This window comes from Ahaetulla prasina, chromosome 15 (genome assembly GCF_028640845.1).
Source record: "Ahaetulla prasina isolate Xishuangbanna chromosome 15, ASM2864084v1, whole genome shotgun sequence".
In the NCBI taxonomy this organism is placed as follows: domain Eukaryota; kingdom Metazoa; phylum Chordata; class Lepidosauria; order Squamata; family Colubridae; genus Ahaetulla; species Ahaetulla prasina.
In genome coordinates this window covers 15,800,345-15,816,751 of record NC_080553.1, presented here as the reverse complement: position 1 = coordinate 15,816,751, position 16,407 = coordinate 15,800,345, and the positions used below count along the sequence as shown (strand labels likewise).

Genomic DNA, 16,407 nt, shown 5'->3' with positions numbered 1-16,407 from the left:
TTCTTCCTCTTCTTCTCCTCCTCCCTCCTCCTCCTTCTCTTTTCTTCTTTCCTTCTCCTCCCTCCCTCCTTCTTTCTTCTTCTTCTTCTTCTCCTTCTCTTCCTCCTCCCTCTTCCTTCTTCCTTCTTCCTTCCTCCTTCTCCTCCTTCTCCTTCTTCCTCTTCTCCTCCTCCCCTCCCCTCCCTCCCTCCTTCTCTTTTCTTCTTTTCCTTCTCCTTCCCTTCCTCCTTCTTCTTCTTCTCCTCCCCTCCCTCCCTCCTTCTTCTTCTTCTTCTTCTCCTTCTCCTCCTCCCTCTTCCTTCTTCCTTCCTCCTTCTCCTCCTTCCTCCTTCTTCCTCTTCTCCTCCTCCTCCCCTCCCTCCCTCCTTCTCTTTTCTTCTTTTCCTTCTCCTCCTCCCTCCCTTCCTTCTTCTTCTTCTCCTCCCCTCCCTCCCTCCTTCTTTCTTCTTCTTCTTCTTCTCCTTCTCCTCCTCCCTCTTCCTTCTTCCTTCCTCCTTCTCCTCCTTCCTCCTTCTTCCTCTTCTCCTCCTCCTCACCTCTCCCTCCCTCCCTCTTTTCTTTTTTCTTCTTCCTCTTCTTCCTCCTCCTCTTCTTCCTCCTCCTCTTCCTCTTTTATCATTCTTGGTGTTGAGGAAATCCTTATATTTGGATCTGGTTAAGAACCAGTTTGGTTATTACTGTTAAAGGCATCGGGCTAGATACTGGGAGACCGTGAATTCTAGTCCTGCCTAAATTCAGCTAGGTGACCCTGGGCCAGGTCACTTCCTTTCAGCCCTAGGAAAAATTGTTTCTCACCCTTGACCCCCGCTTTAAGATGTGTGGACTTCAACTCCCAGAATTCCCCACTCAGAGCTCAGAATTCAGCTTTAGTTCCTACAGAAATTTAGGCAAATATCTCATGCTGTGATTTTTCCTCAGTTTTCCCTTCCCCGCCACTAAGTGAGGTGTGTTTTGTCTCATTCAGGGTTTCCAGGTGAAGGGATATCGCACCGAGAACTCCTTGGTCCACTCAAAGTCCACAAAGAAGATGTCTCGTGGGTAGAAGGTTGGCATCTTTCCGGATTTTTACTTATTGGTCACTTATGGGGCGAGATGGAGGCAAAAGAACTGAACTAGGAGGTCTCTGTGGGGACATGGAGACCATTGGAGGAACCGATGTAGCAAAATGACCCACGGCTTGGATCTGAACCAGGGGTGAAATACTCCCGGTTCAGACCGGTTCCCCCGATCCGGTAGCAATGGCGGGGGGGGGGTGATTCGTAGAACCGGTTGCAAAAATCCCTGCCCCCCCCCCATGCCCAGCTGAGCTGCGTGATCATCAGAGGGGTGTTTTTTTTTTCACTTTTAAAAGCATTTCTTCAGCAGCCGAAAAAATGCTTTTAAAAGTTTTTTTTTAAAAAAAAGCCTCTGACGATCGTGCGGCTCAGCTGGGATCCTCAGAGGCTTTTAAAAGCATATATAATCCCTTGCTGCCGTTAGTAACACTAAATATGCGGTGGTTTTATCATAATTTTCCGACAGTATACCTAAAAGGCACGTTTCTGGTTTAAACTCAATATTTTGCTCAGTTATCATTTCCAGCCGGTTATGTATTTTCTCCCAATTGCTTTACTGCATGTCCACTACATGTGATAGTAGGTGCCTGGAGTCTGGTTGCATTTCCAGCATTTAGTGGACAGCGAGAAGAAATTTAGTTTAAGTTTTTTGGTTATACCATTATAATTAACTGTTGTTATATTATTCTTATTATTAGTTTGTGTGTTAAGATCTACTATCAACTTTTCTTTGGTTTTGCCCTATTTGTAAATGTTATCTCGACTGTTTTTCGAAAATGTTTATGAATAAAAAAAAATTTAAAAAAGAAAGAAAAACGGGGAAATATAAGAAATGGACCAATGAAAAAAGGGAGTTTTGTTAAAATGGATAAGCAAGCATTATGATGAGGATGAGGATGATAGAATTAATATCAATATAATGAACACTGAGAGAGACGCGGTGGCTTAGTGGCTAAGACGCTGAGCTTGTCAATGGAAAGGTTGGCAGTTAAGTGTCGCCTAGTGTCGCCTAACGGGGGTGAGCTCCCATGACTTGTCCCAGCTTCTGCCAACCTAGCAGTTCGAAAGCAGGTAAAAAATGCAAGTAGAAAAACAGGAACCACCTTTGGTGGGAAGAGAACAGCATTCCTTGCGCCTTTGGCGTTGAATCATGCCGGCCACATGACCACGGAGACGTCTTAGGACAGCGCTGGCTCTCCGGCTTTGAAACGGAGATGAGCGCCGCCCCCTAGAGTCAGGAACGACTAGCACATATGTGTGAGGGGAACATTTACCTTTGATGAACACTGTGGCAAACACTTTTGATGATTATTTCCTAAAACCGTTTGTACCCGGACAATTTCTCCCTCCTTCTCCTCCACAGGGAAATGCCGCACCGTGAAGAGGATGTTACTGGTGACCGTGGCCTTTGTCTGCAGCTGCATCTTGGCTGCCTTTTTTGTCGGGCTCCTCGTGGCTTTGATCCTGGCTGTGCTGCGCTATTACGGAGTGGTGGCAATGCCCAGGCGCCTGAGGACCCAGAAGGAGCAGCCTTTCCACACGGAGCTGCAGACGATGGTGGGCGCTTGCATAGAGACGGAAGAGATCGAGAAAGAATCCAACGTGGATTACTGCAAGCTGAAGACCGAGAGCCCAGAGAAAGAATAACGGTGCGGGTGAGAATTAAAAAGCACCAGGCCGAAAAATCACGCTACCTAATAAATTCCCCCGGGGAGGGGGGATGTTTCATGGCTCCTGCGTCATTTTGTCTGGACCCCCTGCAACACATTCAACCATAATCTAACTGATAACCGCCCCCCCCTTTTTTTTTTTGCTGAACTTCTCGCAGGAATGCAGCCAACTGTGGTTTATTTAATATACTACGACATAAATCGATATACTACAGTTTTTTTGTCGGTTCTGTTCTTCGAGGGGAGACTGCTTTTTATTGTAGTTGACACGTTCCCCTTAACCAGAGGTGGCATGCATTTATTCATTTATTTTATTTATTTCTTTGGTCAAGCACAACAATATATATAAGTATAAGCATGAAATAACCATACAAGTTGGATACAACCAAAGGGAACATTAGGACAGGAACGGTAGGCACACTGGTGCTCTTATGCACGCCCCTTACAGACCTCTTAGGAATGGGGTGAGGTCAACAGTGGGCCTCTGGTGGCTCAGACTGGTAAGACAGTCTGTTATTAACAGCAGCTGCTTGCAATTACTGCAGGTTCAAGTCCCACCAGGCCCAAGGTTGACTCAGCCTTCCATCCTTTATAAGGTAGGTAAAATGAGGACCCAGATTGTTGGGGGCAATAAGTTGACTTTGTATGCAATACACAAAAGGATGAAGACTATTGCTTGACATAGTGTAAGCCGCCCTGAGTCTTCAGAGAAGGGCGGGATATAAATGCAAAAAACAAAAACAAAAAACAGTGGATAGTCTTTGGTTGAAGCTTTGGGGATTTTGAGAAGAGACCACAGAGTCTGGTAGTGCATTCCAGGCATTAACAACTCTGTTACTGAAGTCGTATTTTCTGCAATCAAGATTGGAGCGGTTCACATTAAGCTTAAATCTATTGTGTGCTCGTGTATTGTTGCAATTGAAGATGAAGTAGTCTTCGACAGGAAGGACATTGCAGCAGATGGTTTTACGAGTTATGCTCAGGTCATGCCGAAGGCGGCGTAGTTCTAAATTTTCTAAACCCAGGATTTCAAGTCTGGTGGCATAAGGTATTTTGTTGCGAACAGAGGAGTGGAGGACTCTTCTTGCAAAATATTCCTGGACACATTAATGTCCGAAATGCAGTGTGGGTTCTAGACAGATAAGCTGTAATTTAGCTGGTTCGTACCGGTTCGGGCGAACCGATAGTGGAGATTGCGAGTCGGCCCGCCCATCCGCACTGGTTCTATGCCGTCCTATTTAGGCATGGTTTTGAGATCGGGCGCATGGTTGGAAGACACACACACGAGCAAAGGCGTATGCGTGTAAGATGCGCACACGGCGCGAACCGGTAGCAAGAAAATGTGAAACCCACCGCTGCCGTTAACATTTTTTGGGGTGGCTGGAGGGGTATATGGAAAAGACATTTTAATTCGGGAAGGTGGGGAGGGAGAAGGGAGTCTTCCCTTTTCTCTATTATACAGGCAGTCCTTGACTTACAATTGTCCGTTCGGTGACCGTCCACAGTGGCAACGGCGCTGAAAAATGTTGACTTACGACCGTTGTTCACACTTACGACCTCTGCAGCATTACACGATTCAAATTCAGATGCTTGGCAAACGGTTCGCGTTTATGACGGTTGCAGTGTTCCCGTGTGCGTGTGCGTGTGTGACGTGACTCCCTTTTGCGACCTTTGGACAAGCGAAATCAACGAAGCCAGTTTCACTTAATACAACCGGGTTACTCACTTAACGACGGTTGCAAAAACAAGGTCGTGAAATGGGAGCAAAACTTCCAACGGTCTCACCGTTGGCAGCAGACATTTTGGCTGTAAGTCGAGGACCACTTGTACATGACAGAAATCTGTTATTCTGCGCTACGGTGCTACGATGTAATGCAGTGGTAGTCAACCTGGTCCCTACCGCCCACTAGTGCTGGGCAGTAGAGGTTTTGTCCGATACTGAAGCACTTTCCTTTTCTTTAATTTAATTGACTATTTTTAAAAAAAATTCATAGCATTATTTAAAAACATTTTCATTAGGTTTTCATAAAATTCCCCGTGACAATTTAAATTTCTGAAAATAGACTATTTGTATCGCCCGCGCATAAGTTTAGTTCACGTTACGTAAGTGAAACTAAATGGCGCTATAGTGCGACCGCAAACAAGAGAGCCTCGTCCCAGAATAGCTCGCGCATCTCCCCCCACACCATCCAGCTGTAAAAAGACAAGCAGAGCGGGTAGCCGGCGCCCCCCACCCCCAAACCCAATCCACGATGCGTGAGAGGCATCTGCAGACGACGATACACGGCGCATTACTGTGGAACTGGTGGGCGGTTAGAAAATTTTACTACTAACAGAGATACAAACAAATTTTACTACTAACAGAGATACAAACAAATTTTACTACTAACAGAGATATAAAAAGGTTGACTACCCCAGATGTAATGCAAGGAACAGCCGATGTCAATTTGTTTTCCCTTTATTTTTAAGACCGCTAAAAGAGAGAAGAAGAAAAAAAACCCCCACCAAACTACAGCGAATGTGGGTGAAAAATCAGTGGCCCTGAAACAATTCCATTTGTTGCAAATTTCAGGGCAATTAAATCATTAGCTAATTAGTGCGATTCCCCAGTGGACTTCACAGTGTAGGAGAAACTAGTGTGCTGCTTTCTTGCTCAGTCCTGGCTACCAGATACTTATTTCACAGAATTTAAAGGTCCCCCAACTCCAGGTAAATTTGGGTGGCTTACGTTAAAAAGAAAAAGAAAAGTAAAAAACAAAAAAATAAATCGATAAACATGTGGGAGCCGCTGCTCTAAAATCTCGTTCTCAGAACTGTACCTTATTTTTATTTTTAAATTAAGTAAGACCCGTTTCTTGAAACAAGATCTGAAGATTGGAGCTGAAATCAACATCCGGCTCTTTGTTTTGCTCCCCAGCACCTGAACATAGTTTGAAGGAAAATCTCATCCAATGCTTGATTTGCTCCCGTCCCCAAAACCCAACCGAACGGATCTGTTCCTCTGATCCGCCACCGAATCCGTTTCTGTGTGGATTCTAGACCCTGGAAGGAGAGGTAGTGCAGGTAGATCTATAGAAAACTGGACCGGCCCTCTCAAAATGAAGGCGGCTTCTCGTCGCTTTTGTAAAGTTTACGGAGGCTGGAATCCATTAAGAAATCGACGGACCTGTATGACAGCCAAGGAGAGGGGGGAAAGAGAGAGAGAGGGGAGAGGGAGAGAGAAGGAATTAAAAGCAAGGTTTCTCTTAAAAGGAATTCATACTTCCAGAAAGACAAACTACAGTATATAGGTAAAAGGTAAACGTACTACGTGCTAGTCGTTCCCGACTCTAGGGGGCGGCGCTCATCTCCGTTTCAAAGCCGAAGAGCCAGCACTGTCCGAAGACGTCTCCGTGGTCATGTGGCCGGCATGACTCAACGCCAAAGGCACACAGAACGCTGTTACCTTCCCACCAAAGGTTTTTAGCACCTGTTTTTCTACTTGCATTTTTTACCTGCTTTCGAACTGCTAGGTTGGCAGACGCTGGGACAAGTCACGGGAGCTCACCCCATTAAGCAGCAGCACTAGGGATTCGAACCGCTGAACTGCCGACCTTTCGATCGACCAGCCCACGTCTTAGCCACTGAGCTACCGCATCTCTTTATTATATATCAACTAACTAACTAACCATACATACATACAAAAGTATCCCACACCATATGACGAATTCCAGAATCTGGGAACGCAATTTGGCCTACAGCAGGGTTTCTAGACCTCAGGAACTTTTAAGTGGCGTGGACTCCAACTCCTGGAATTCCCCAGCACGACTGGCGACTGGTGGATGCTGGGAGCTGAAGTCCATACCTCTGAAAATTCCTGAGGCTTGAGAGATTAGTGCTGCAGTCCGGATATCGCAAGCTCAGGAACTTGAGAATCACTGCAGTACAAACAGTTCTTCACTTACAACGGTTCGTTTAGTGACAGTTACAACGGTACTGAAAAAAGTGGCATAGGACCGTTTTTCACACTTGTGGCATCCCTATGATCAAAATTCAGATGCTTGGCACAGCTCTTGAGGCCCGTCGGCTGCCGGACCCTCCAGCAGCCGAATCAGAGAAGGAGGAGGTGTGGGGGTCAACATCAGGACAACCCGAGGGGGAAGAGGGAATGGAGCTGTGTGAGAGAGAGAAAGAGACAGAGGCGGAGCCTGGGCCGTCCGTCAGCCCTCAGATGGAGACTCAACAGCCCTCAGGTCTGGAGGTGGCTGATGAGGAAGAGCTGGGTCCAGTGCCTGACGCGTGGATGTGCAGAAGGCAGAGGAGAAGAGAGCAGTGGAAATCTATGGGCCGGTCCTCGGGACGGAAGAGCCACCACTGCTAGCGAAGCCCCACCCCTAGCTCTGGGGGTTAAAGGCAGGGGGGCGGAGATGAATAGATGTGGCAAACAGCTATTCATCTCCCGGGCGGACGGACTTGTTAGCTTGCGGTGAGAGGAAACTTTTTGCTGGCGGCTCCTAACGAAGGCATCATTGCTTCAACTACAGAGGGTTTGTCGTGTTTGGGGAGCTGGGTCAGAACAGCTCTGCTCCTCTTAACCAAGAGGCCGGCCCAGCCCATACCTGTCGATAGGTTTGATGATGAAGGGAATGGCCGTCAGTCCGACGGCCGTCGTCGTCCATTTCCGAACAGGGAGGGGCCAGCGGGTCAAGGTGCCCATGAGGTAGAGGGACCCTGCGCAGATGCGGTTGATGGTGAATCCGGGGATGGCCACCGAGGCCAAAGCTTGCCAGATGAACGTGTCTACCACGGCCACGGCCGCCTGCGTGGCCCTCCCTTCCTCCTGAGGCTTTGCCTGGTCAGAGAGAAAGATTTAGAGACTTTAGTCCTTTTTTTTATTTTTTTATTTGCATTTATATCCTGCCCTTCTCCGAAGACTCAGGGCGGCTTACACTGTGTTAAGCAATAGTCTTCATCCATTTGTATATTATATACAAAACTTTTTATTGCCCCCCCAACAATCTGGGTCCTCATTTTACCTACCTTATAAAGGATGGAAGGCTGAGTCAACCTTGGGCCTGGTGGGACTTGAACCTGCAGTAATTGCAAGCAGCTGCTGTTAATAACAGACTGTCTTACCAGTCTGAGCCACCAGAGGCCCTTATTTCTCCTTATTGAACTAATCACCGCAGCATCCTTACACGGTGGTCTCACAAGCGCCGGCTAGGGAATTCTGGGAGTTTGGGGGTTTAATAATTTTTTTTTATTATTTATAAACAAACAAACTTTTATAATAACATTGGTCATTTCTTCCGTGTGACATCTTGGGTGATTATTCCATTTTCTGACATATTTATCCATTTACTTATATCTTTTTTTTTTTCTAAACAATGCAGGGGTGAAATCTAAATTATTTTGCTACCGGTTCTGTGGGTGTGGCTTGGTTGGGTGTGTGTGTGGGGGGTGTGTGTCATGTGACTGGCTGGGCGTGGCTATGTGACTGGGGGATTCAAAAGACAGAAACTCACTAGCAATGTCCTGCTGGAGCAGGGTTAGATTAGATGACCTCCGAGTCCCTTCCAGCCCTGGATTATCCTCTGAAGCTGCGTCTAGTGCCAGATTTGTACTCACTCCTTCCTTCCTTCCTTCCTTCCTTCCTTCCTTCCTTCCTTCCTTCCTTCCTTCCTTCCTTCCCTGCCTCTCTCTCTTTCTCTCTCAAAAACTGCCCCCCACGCCCCGTTTTTCCTCCCAGCAGGCTTCCCTGATAGCCAAACTAAAAAACAGGGAGAGTCCGTTTTTCCTCCCAGCAGGCTTCAGGGAAGCTTCAGGGAAGCCTGCTGGGAGAAAAAACGGATCCCCCCCCCTTTTTTTTTGGTTTGGCTAGCAGAGCCAGCTGGGAAGAAAAATGGACTCCCCCCCCCTTTTTTTTTGGCTAGCACCCAGCTGTGCCACAGAGGCTGTTTTTTCACTTTATCAGAGGCTCTTTTTTCACTTTTAAAAGCATTTTTTTCGGCCGAAGAAAAAATGCTTTTAAAAGTTAAAAAAAAACCTCTGATGATCGCGCGGCTCAGCTGGGCATGAGGAGGGGGGGGCAGGGATTTTTGCTACGGGTTCTCCGAGCCACCATCGCTACCAGATCGGGTGATCCGGTCCGAACCGGGAGCATTTTACCCCTTGAACCAATGGTGAAATTGATCCCCATATCTTAAAATATTCTGAAGCCTCTCTTTTTTTCAATCATCAAAGTTAATCTACTCGTTTCTGCACAATCTAAAAAAATTGTTTTTTATAACTTCTTCTTCCAGGTAGGTGCCTTTCCAGTTTTGTGCAAAGACGATTCCTGCTGCTGTTATTACGTGTATAATCAAATAAATCTTTTCTTTACTAGTTTTCTCTTTCCCAATAAGAAACAGCTCCGGTTTTAAATCAATATATTGTTGGGTCATTTCTTCTAACCGTATCTTTTATTTTATTCCAATAATTTTTAGCTTCTGGGCACGTCCACCACATATGAAAATAAGATCCCGGTAACTGGTGACATTTCCAAAATTTAGCTGATTTATCTTTAAACGTTTTTTTGCCAGTTTCTCAGGAGGCATGGGGGAAATCTGGGAGTTGAAATCCACCCCTATTAAAACTCGCCGAGGTTTAAAAATATGATTTTCCTGCACTAGGAAACCTGTCCAAAACCAGGATGTGTGTCGTGTCCCACTCCTCCGCTGATGGCCGGGCAGGGAAATCCGAATCAGGCGTGCCTCTGCAGCTCTGCCAAAGTCCTAGCAAAGTTCTCAAGGCAGGCAGGAGACCAGAAAGTGACTTCAGCAAGATATGTTTAGACTTTGCCTGACTCAGAGAACGCCAGAAAGCAGATCCTTTATATAGGCCATGGGGTGTGGCTCCATGACTCAGCACTTATCCAGGCCTGCCCCTCCCTTCCTTCTGTTGCCGCCGCCTATCAATTCTCCTGAAGCAAGGGTCACTCCAGTCGGCAGCTGTTGGCAATTGACCTTCCTCAGGCTCACATGCTGTGGGGGAGGGGGAGGGGTCTAGTTGCTCCGTTTGCCTGGGCATGGAGCCAGAGCTGGGGGCTGGAGGCACTTCTTCCTCCTCAGCCTGTCTGGGCATGGAGCCAGGGCTGGGGCCGGGAGGCATGCTAGGACATTCCTCAGCGTTCGGAAGCAGATAAGATGGGCCCGGCTGCGGGGAAAGCGGACGAGGCACAACAATGTGACCCTCCGGCCTTCATACTTACAGCTGCTGTGGCTTTTTTACCCTTGTCGACCGCGTCTGCTGTCACGTAAGCCATTGCCACGCCGTAACTGGCCCAGACCATGGAGACGGGCACCAAGGCCCGGAAGGATTCTCCCACCTCATTAGCGTAGCCTGCAATAAACACCAAAACCCCCTCTCAGCTCTTTTTCCCCCCCCCACCCTCATCCGCATTTTAATCTGCTTCACAGCCCTGCAAAGTAGGCTGTCCTCAGCCGTCGTGACCCGGATCTTCCTCCTGCTACGCCATGCCTCAGTGGCTAAGACACTTGAGCTTTTTCGATCGGAAAGGTCGGCACTTCGGCAGTTCGAATCTCCTGCGTGCGCAGGGGGTTGGACTAGACGACCTCCAAGGTCCCTTCCAACTCTGTTACTCTTTACCTTGCTTCTTGGCTTAGCAGAAGGTGCAAAGCCAGCTCCTTCGCGATTCAAAATGCAACCACGAGCCCTAATGGGGGCTTGGTTGAACAAACCACGATTAAACAAATGATGATTGAGAACCTGATTATTTTTCCCCACGGAGGTTGTCACCTTGCCCTTTGGGTCTAGCAAACCAGTTCTTTTGTTTTCAATATTCAACAGTTGTTTAAGTTTACAGGTAGTCCTTGACTTATAATAGTTCATTTAGTGACCAAAGTTACCATGACATTGATAGAAGTAATTTATGGCCCATTTCTCACACCTATGACGGTTGTGGCATCCCCACGGCCAAGTGATCGAAGGTCGTAAAAGGGGGCAAAGCTCACTTAACAAAGGGCTCACTTAACAACAGAAATTTTGGACTCCACTGTGGTTGTAAGTTGAGGACGATCTGAACAGCCGCTACTTAAAACCCCCCGAAAATAGAGAACCTGTATTCAAAATAATGCTTATTGATTGACGGATTCTGGGGCCAACAAGTCAATGTCACCATCTTTTGTGAGCACATACATTTCTTTCACGAAATAAAATTTATTCATCAAGCATATATGACTGCCTTTAATAACCATTTATAGATAACTTTGGCCACTATTTGACCTATAATTTGTTTAGACAAGGGTTTGTCTACTCACCTACCTCCATGGGTTCAAGGCAGTTTGGAATATGTCAATCAAAGCATAAAATAACAAATATCGGTTCTGATAGAATAAGTGGGCAAACAGGCCCAGTCAGGGGTGAAATCCAGCAGGTTCTGACAGGTTCTGGAGAACTGGCAGCGGCACTTTTGAGTAGTTTGGAGAACCGGCAAATACCACTTCTGGCTGGCCCCAGAGTGGGGTGGGAATGGAGATTTTGCAGTATCCTTCCCTTGCCATGCCCACCAAGCCACACCCACAGAACCGGTGGTAAAAAAAAATTTGGATTTCACCACTGGGCCCGGTCCACGCTCCAATTTAATTTAATAATAATAACAACAACAACAACAACAACAACAACAATATCAGAGTTGGAAGGGACCTTGGAGGTCTTCTAGTCCAACCCCCTGCCCAGGCAGGAAACCCTACACCATTTCAGACAAATGGCTATCCAACATTTTCTTTAAAATGTCCAGTGTTGGAGCTTTCACAAGTTCTGCAGGCAAGTTGTTCCACTGATTAATTGTTCTAACTGTCAGGAAATTTCTCCTTAGTTCTAAGTTGCTTCTTTCCTTGATTAGTTTCCACCCATTGCTTCTTGTCCTGCCTTCAGGTGCGTTGGAGAATAGTTTAACTCCCTCTTCTTTGGGGCAGCCCCTGAGATATTGGAACACTGCTATCATGTCTCCCTTAGTCCTTCTTTTCATTAAACTAGACATACCCAGTTCCTGCAACTATTCTTCATAGGTTTTAGCCTCCAGTCCCCTAATCCAGTCCCCTAATTTCTCCTATCCCAATTCAGCGATCAGCAATTTCAATTTCAATTGAATTAAAATCAGAAATCGAATCTGGATTGGACAGCTGCTCTTACCCTAAGGGGGCATCCTTATAGTAGGAGCAGCTGTCCAATGCAGATTAAATTTCGTGATGTAGTTGCACAAAGAAATGTATCAACTCTGCCCTCTGCTGTGCCTTTCAAAACACAGCCTTTTCCTCCTCCTGCCTCATGCAGAGCCCTTCTCGGGATCGAGAAAGTCACCTTGAGCCACACTTCCACGTCCAGCTGTCGCCAAAAATCCAATTCTCACACTTCCTGGGCCTTCTTAAGTTGCACTCCAATGCCATCCTGTCTCCTGCCCCAAACGGTGCCTGCATCTTGCCTGATTTTTGTTTTGTTTTTTTAACCTCCGAGGTTTTCTTTAAAAACAAACCACATTCACACAACCCAGCCAGAGGTGGGTTTCAGCAGGTTCTGACCAGTTTCTGGAGAACCGGTAGGGGAAATTTTGAGTCGTTCGGAGAACCGGTAAATACCACTTCTGGCTGGCTGCATCTAGTCTCTGCCTCCCGAGTCCCAGCCGATTGGGAGGAAATGGGGATTTTGCAGTAACCTTCCCCTGGAATGGGGTGGGAATGGGGATTTTGCAGTATCCTTCCCCTGCCACGCCCACCAAGCCATGCCACGGCCACCGAACTGATAATAAAAACAATTTTGAAACCCACCATTGAATTTACCCAGCCAAGAAATCTAATTAAGGAACTCTGGAGTTAAAGCCAACAAAGGGTTCAAGCTACACACAATCACACACAAACACACACAGAGGCACACACACAATCCCAATCAAGGTTAAAACTAATTCAGTTCCAGACGTGCTCCAAGAATAGTTAATCCTCGACTTACGACCACAACATTTTTTTTTTATTGCCAAGGGAAACATTCGTTTTAAGGGAATTTTGGCCCCTTGTGGGCCACAGTTGTTAAGTAAGTAACCCGGCTGTTAAGTGAATTTGGCGTCCCCATTGAGTCTGCTTGTCAGTAGGTCTCAAAAGGGGAATTATGTGATATTTTTTTTAATTTGCATTTATATCCCGCCCTTCTCCGAAGACTCAGGGCGGCTTACACTATGTTAAGCAATAGTCTTCATCCATTTGTATATTATATACAAAGTCAACTTATTGCCCCCCCAACAATCTGGGTCCTCATTTTACCTCCCTTATAAAGGATGGAAGGCTGAGTCGACCTTGGGCCTGGTGGGGCTTGAACCTGCAGTATTGCCTGGGGGAATCTTGCAACCGTCATAAAAACGAGCCCGCAGCCAAGCATATCATAACCCAGGCATCCTAAACGGTCATCAATATAAATCCGAGGCCAAGCATCCAAAATTGGATCGCGGGGATGCTGCAACGGACGTTAAGTGCGAACGGCGGACTGCAACGGACGTTAAGTGCGAACGGCGGTCCTAAGTCGTTTTCCCCCCCCCCACGCCATCGTTACTTCGTCAGTAACCGAGCTGCTGTAAGGCGAGGACTAACCTGCGCAGCAGATTTGATTCTAACGAGGCTTAGGGGGGAAAAAAAGTAAAAAGATTTGTCGTTCGGCGGTTCGAATCCCTAGTACAGATCTCCTGCGTGAGCAGGGGGTTGGATTGGATGACCTCCAAGGACCCCTTCCAACTCTGGTACTGATTTTTGCCTCTATCATCTTGGGGAAGGTCGGTGAAAGTCTCCTGATTACAAAAGTGAAAGCAACACCGATCCCCTTTCACTTTCGGCCCAAACAACCCACCACCACCACCAAACTCTCTTTTGCTCTGGAAGGGTCCCCAATAGACCCCCACCACCACCTCCCCTCATTCCTTGCCCGGGATCCACTCGGGTTATAGGATCTCCCCTTCTGCTCGCACCCCGGGCGCCTCGTTGTTTTTTTCTCCCCATCGCGGCGGGCACCGGGCCAGCCTTTCTGGCCCCGCAGCCGCGGAGAAAGCGGCGCCTCTTCGCGGAACACTCACCCAGGTAGCGCACCCAGGTGTCCCGGTAGAGGTCAGGCGGGGGATCCGGGGCGCCTGGCCCGGCCATGCTTCCCTCCTTCCTTCCTTCCCTCCCTCTCTCGGGCTGCCAGAACGCGCCCCGCCGCCTCTCCACGGTGCGCCCTGGGCGCACGGCGCACCGAGGAACCAACCGGCTCCAAAGCCCGGCCCAAGCCGCTGCCCACCGGCCGCGGAGAGGGCGGGCAGAGGCGGAGGAGGGGCGGTCTCGCCGCTGCTGGAGGACGGCTTCCTGCTCGGCCCTTCTCGGGCAGCTGAGCTCCAGCCGGCCGTCGCCGGGAATGGCACAACTCAGCTTGGCCAATTCGCCACGGCCGCCCAGCTGGCTGCGGGACAATTTCAAGGATTGGAAATCATTTTTTTAAAAAATATTTTATTTTATTTTATTGCCGTTCGTATTGATATATTGACCATCATTTGTGTTGTGTAAGTGTTGTACCTTGATGAAGGTATCTTTTCTTTTATGTACACTGAGAGCATATTCACCAAAGACAAATTCCTTGTGTGTCCAATCATACTTAACATAACATAACATCAGAGTTGGAAGGGACCTTGGAGGCCTTCTAGTCCAACCCCCTGCCCAGGCAGGAAACCCTACACCATCTCAGTCAGATGGTTATCCAACATCTTCTTAAAAATTTCCAGTGTTGGAGCATTCACAACTTCTGAAGGCAAGTCGTTCCACTTATTAATTGTTCTGTCAGGAAATTTCTCCTTAGTTCTAAGTTGCTTCTTTCTTTGATCAGTTTCCACCCATTGCTTCTTGTTCTACCCTCAGGGGCTTTGGTGAACAGTCTGACTCCCTCTTCTTTGTGGCAACCCCTGAGATATTGGAACACAGCTATCATGTCTCCCCTAGTCCTTCTTTTTGTTAAACTAGACATACCCAGTACCTGCAACCGTTCTTCATATGTTTTATCCTCCAGTCCCCTAATCATCTTTGTTGCTCTTCTCTGCACTCTTTCTAGAGTCTCAACATCTTTTTTACATCGTGGCGACCAAAACTGGATGCAATATTCCAAGTGTGGCCTTGGCCAATTTTACTTGGCCTTTACTTGGCCAATTTTACTTGGCCTTTACTTGGCCAATTTTACTTGGCCTTTACTTGGCCAATAAAGAATTCTATTCTATTCTATTCTATTCTATTCTATTCTATTCTATTCTATTCTATTCTATTCTGTATACTGAGAGCATATTCACCAAAGACAAATTCCTTGTGTGTCCAATCACACTTGGCCAATAAAAAATTCTATTCTATTCTATTCTATTCTAAAATATTCTATTCTATTCTATTCTATTCTATTCTATTCTATTCTATTCTATTCTATTCTATTCTTTTATGTACACTAAGAGCCTATGCACCAAGACAAATTCCTTGTGTGTCCAATCACACTTGGCCAATAAAAATTCTATTCTATTCTATTCTATTCTATTCTAAAAAATTCTATTCTATTCTATTCTATTCTATTCTATTCTATTATGTACACTGAGAGCCTATGCACCAAGACAAATTCCTTGTGTGTCCAATCATACTTGGCCAATAAAGAATTCTATTCTATTCTATTCTATTCTAAAAAATTCTATTCTATTCTATTCTATTCTATTCTATTCTATTCTATTCTATTCTATTCTATTCTATTCTATTCTATTCTATTCTATTATGTACACTGAGAGCCTATGCACCAAGACAAATTCCTTGTGTGTCCAATCACACTTGGCCAATAAAAATTCTATTCTATTCTATTCTATTCTAAAAAATTCTATTCTATTCTATTCTATTCTATTCTATTCTATTCTATTCTATTCTATTCTATTCTATTATGTACACTGAGAGCCTATGCACCAAGACAAATTCCTTGTGTGTCCAATCATACTTGGCCAATAAAGAATTCTATTCTATTCTATTCTATTCTATTCTATTCTATTCTATTCTATTCTATTCTATTCTATTCTGTACACTGAGAGCCTATGCACCAAGACAAATTCCTTGTGCGTCCAATCACACTTGGCCAATAAAAAATTCTATTCTATTTCGTTTGGCCTCTCTCCTTTTGCATCCTTGCGTTCGTGGATTCTATTCTTTTAGTTTTGTTTCCTATGCCATCCATCTGGTAAGCTGGCAAGATTTTTTTTCTCGCCAGGTACTTCTGAACTAGATAGACTGTGTTGTTTCTGTCATATAATATATGTGGATAGAGGGGGGGGGTATATGGATACTTTTGTGTTTAGGGTTATGTAGCATATATTGGAGGTGGTAACTCTTTGAGAGCTGAACGCAGCAAAATTTCATTTTAATGTATGCCGATGAGTGACAATAAAGTTATTCTATAGTTCTTCAATATTAGCGTAACTCTTGTCCTGTAGCAAGTTGATCCATGGTGAGTTGGCCATGGCGAGTTGGGCTGTGGCAAGTTGGCCATGGCAAGTCAGCCATGTGAGTTGGCCTATGGTGAGTTGGCTGTGTGAGTTGGCAAGTTGGAAGCTAGCAGTTCGAAAGCACGTAAAAAAATGCAAGTAGAAAAATAGGGACCACCTTTGGTGGGAAGGAAACAGCATT

At 46.2% G+C, this 16,407-nt stretch overlaps 1 protein-coding gene across 1 annotated transcript; it reads right to left on the bottom strand.

Moving 5' to 3' along the window:
- Positions 1 to 5,033: 5,033 nt before the first annotated feature.
- Positions 5,034 to 14,108, bottom strand: MTFP1 (mitochondrial fission process 1). Its single transcript, XM_058158821.1, has 4 exons — positions 13,815 to 14,108; positions 9,954 to 10,084; positions 7,324 to 7,556; positions 5,034 to 5,891 (listed from the first exon to the last, which is right to left on the bottom strand). Exons 1-4 carry the CDS (start codon positions 13,879 to 13,881, stop codon positions 5,819 to 5,821), a joined length of 504 nt encoding a protein of 167 aa, XP_058014804.1. The 5' UTR covers positions 13,882 to 14,108; the 3' UTR covers positions 5,034 to 5,818.
- Between the last annotated feature and the right edge of the window lie 2,299 nt (positions 14,109 to 16,407).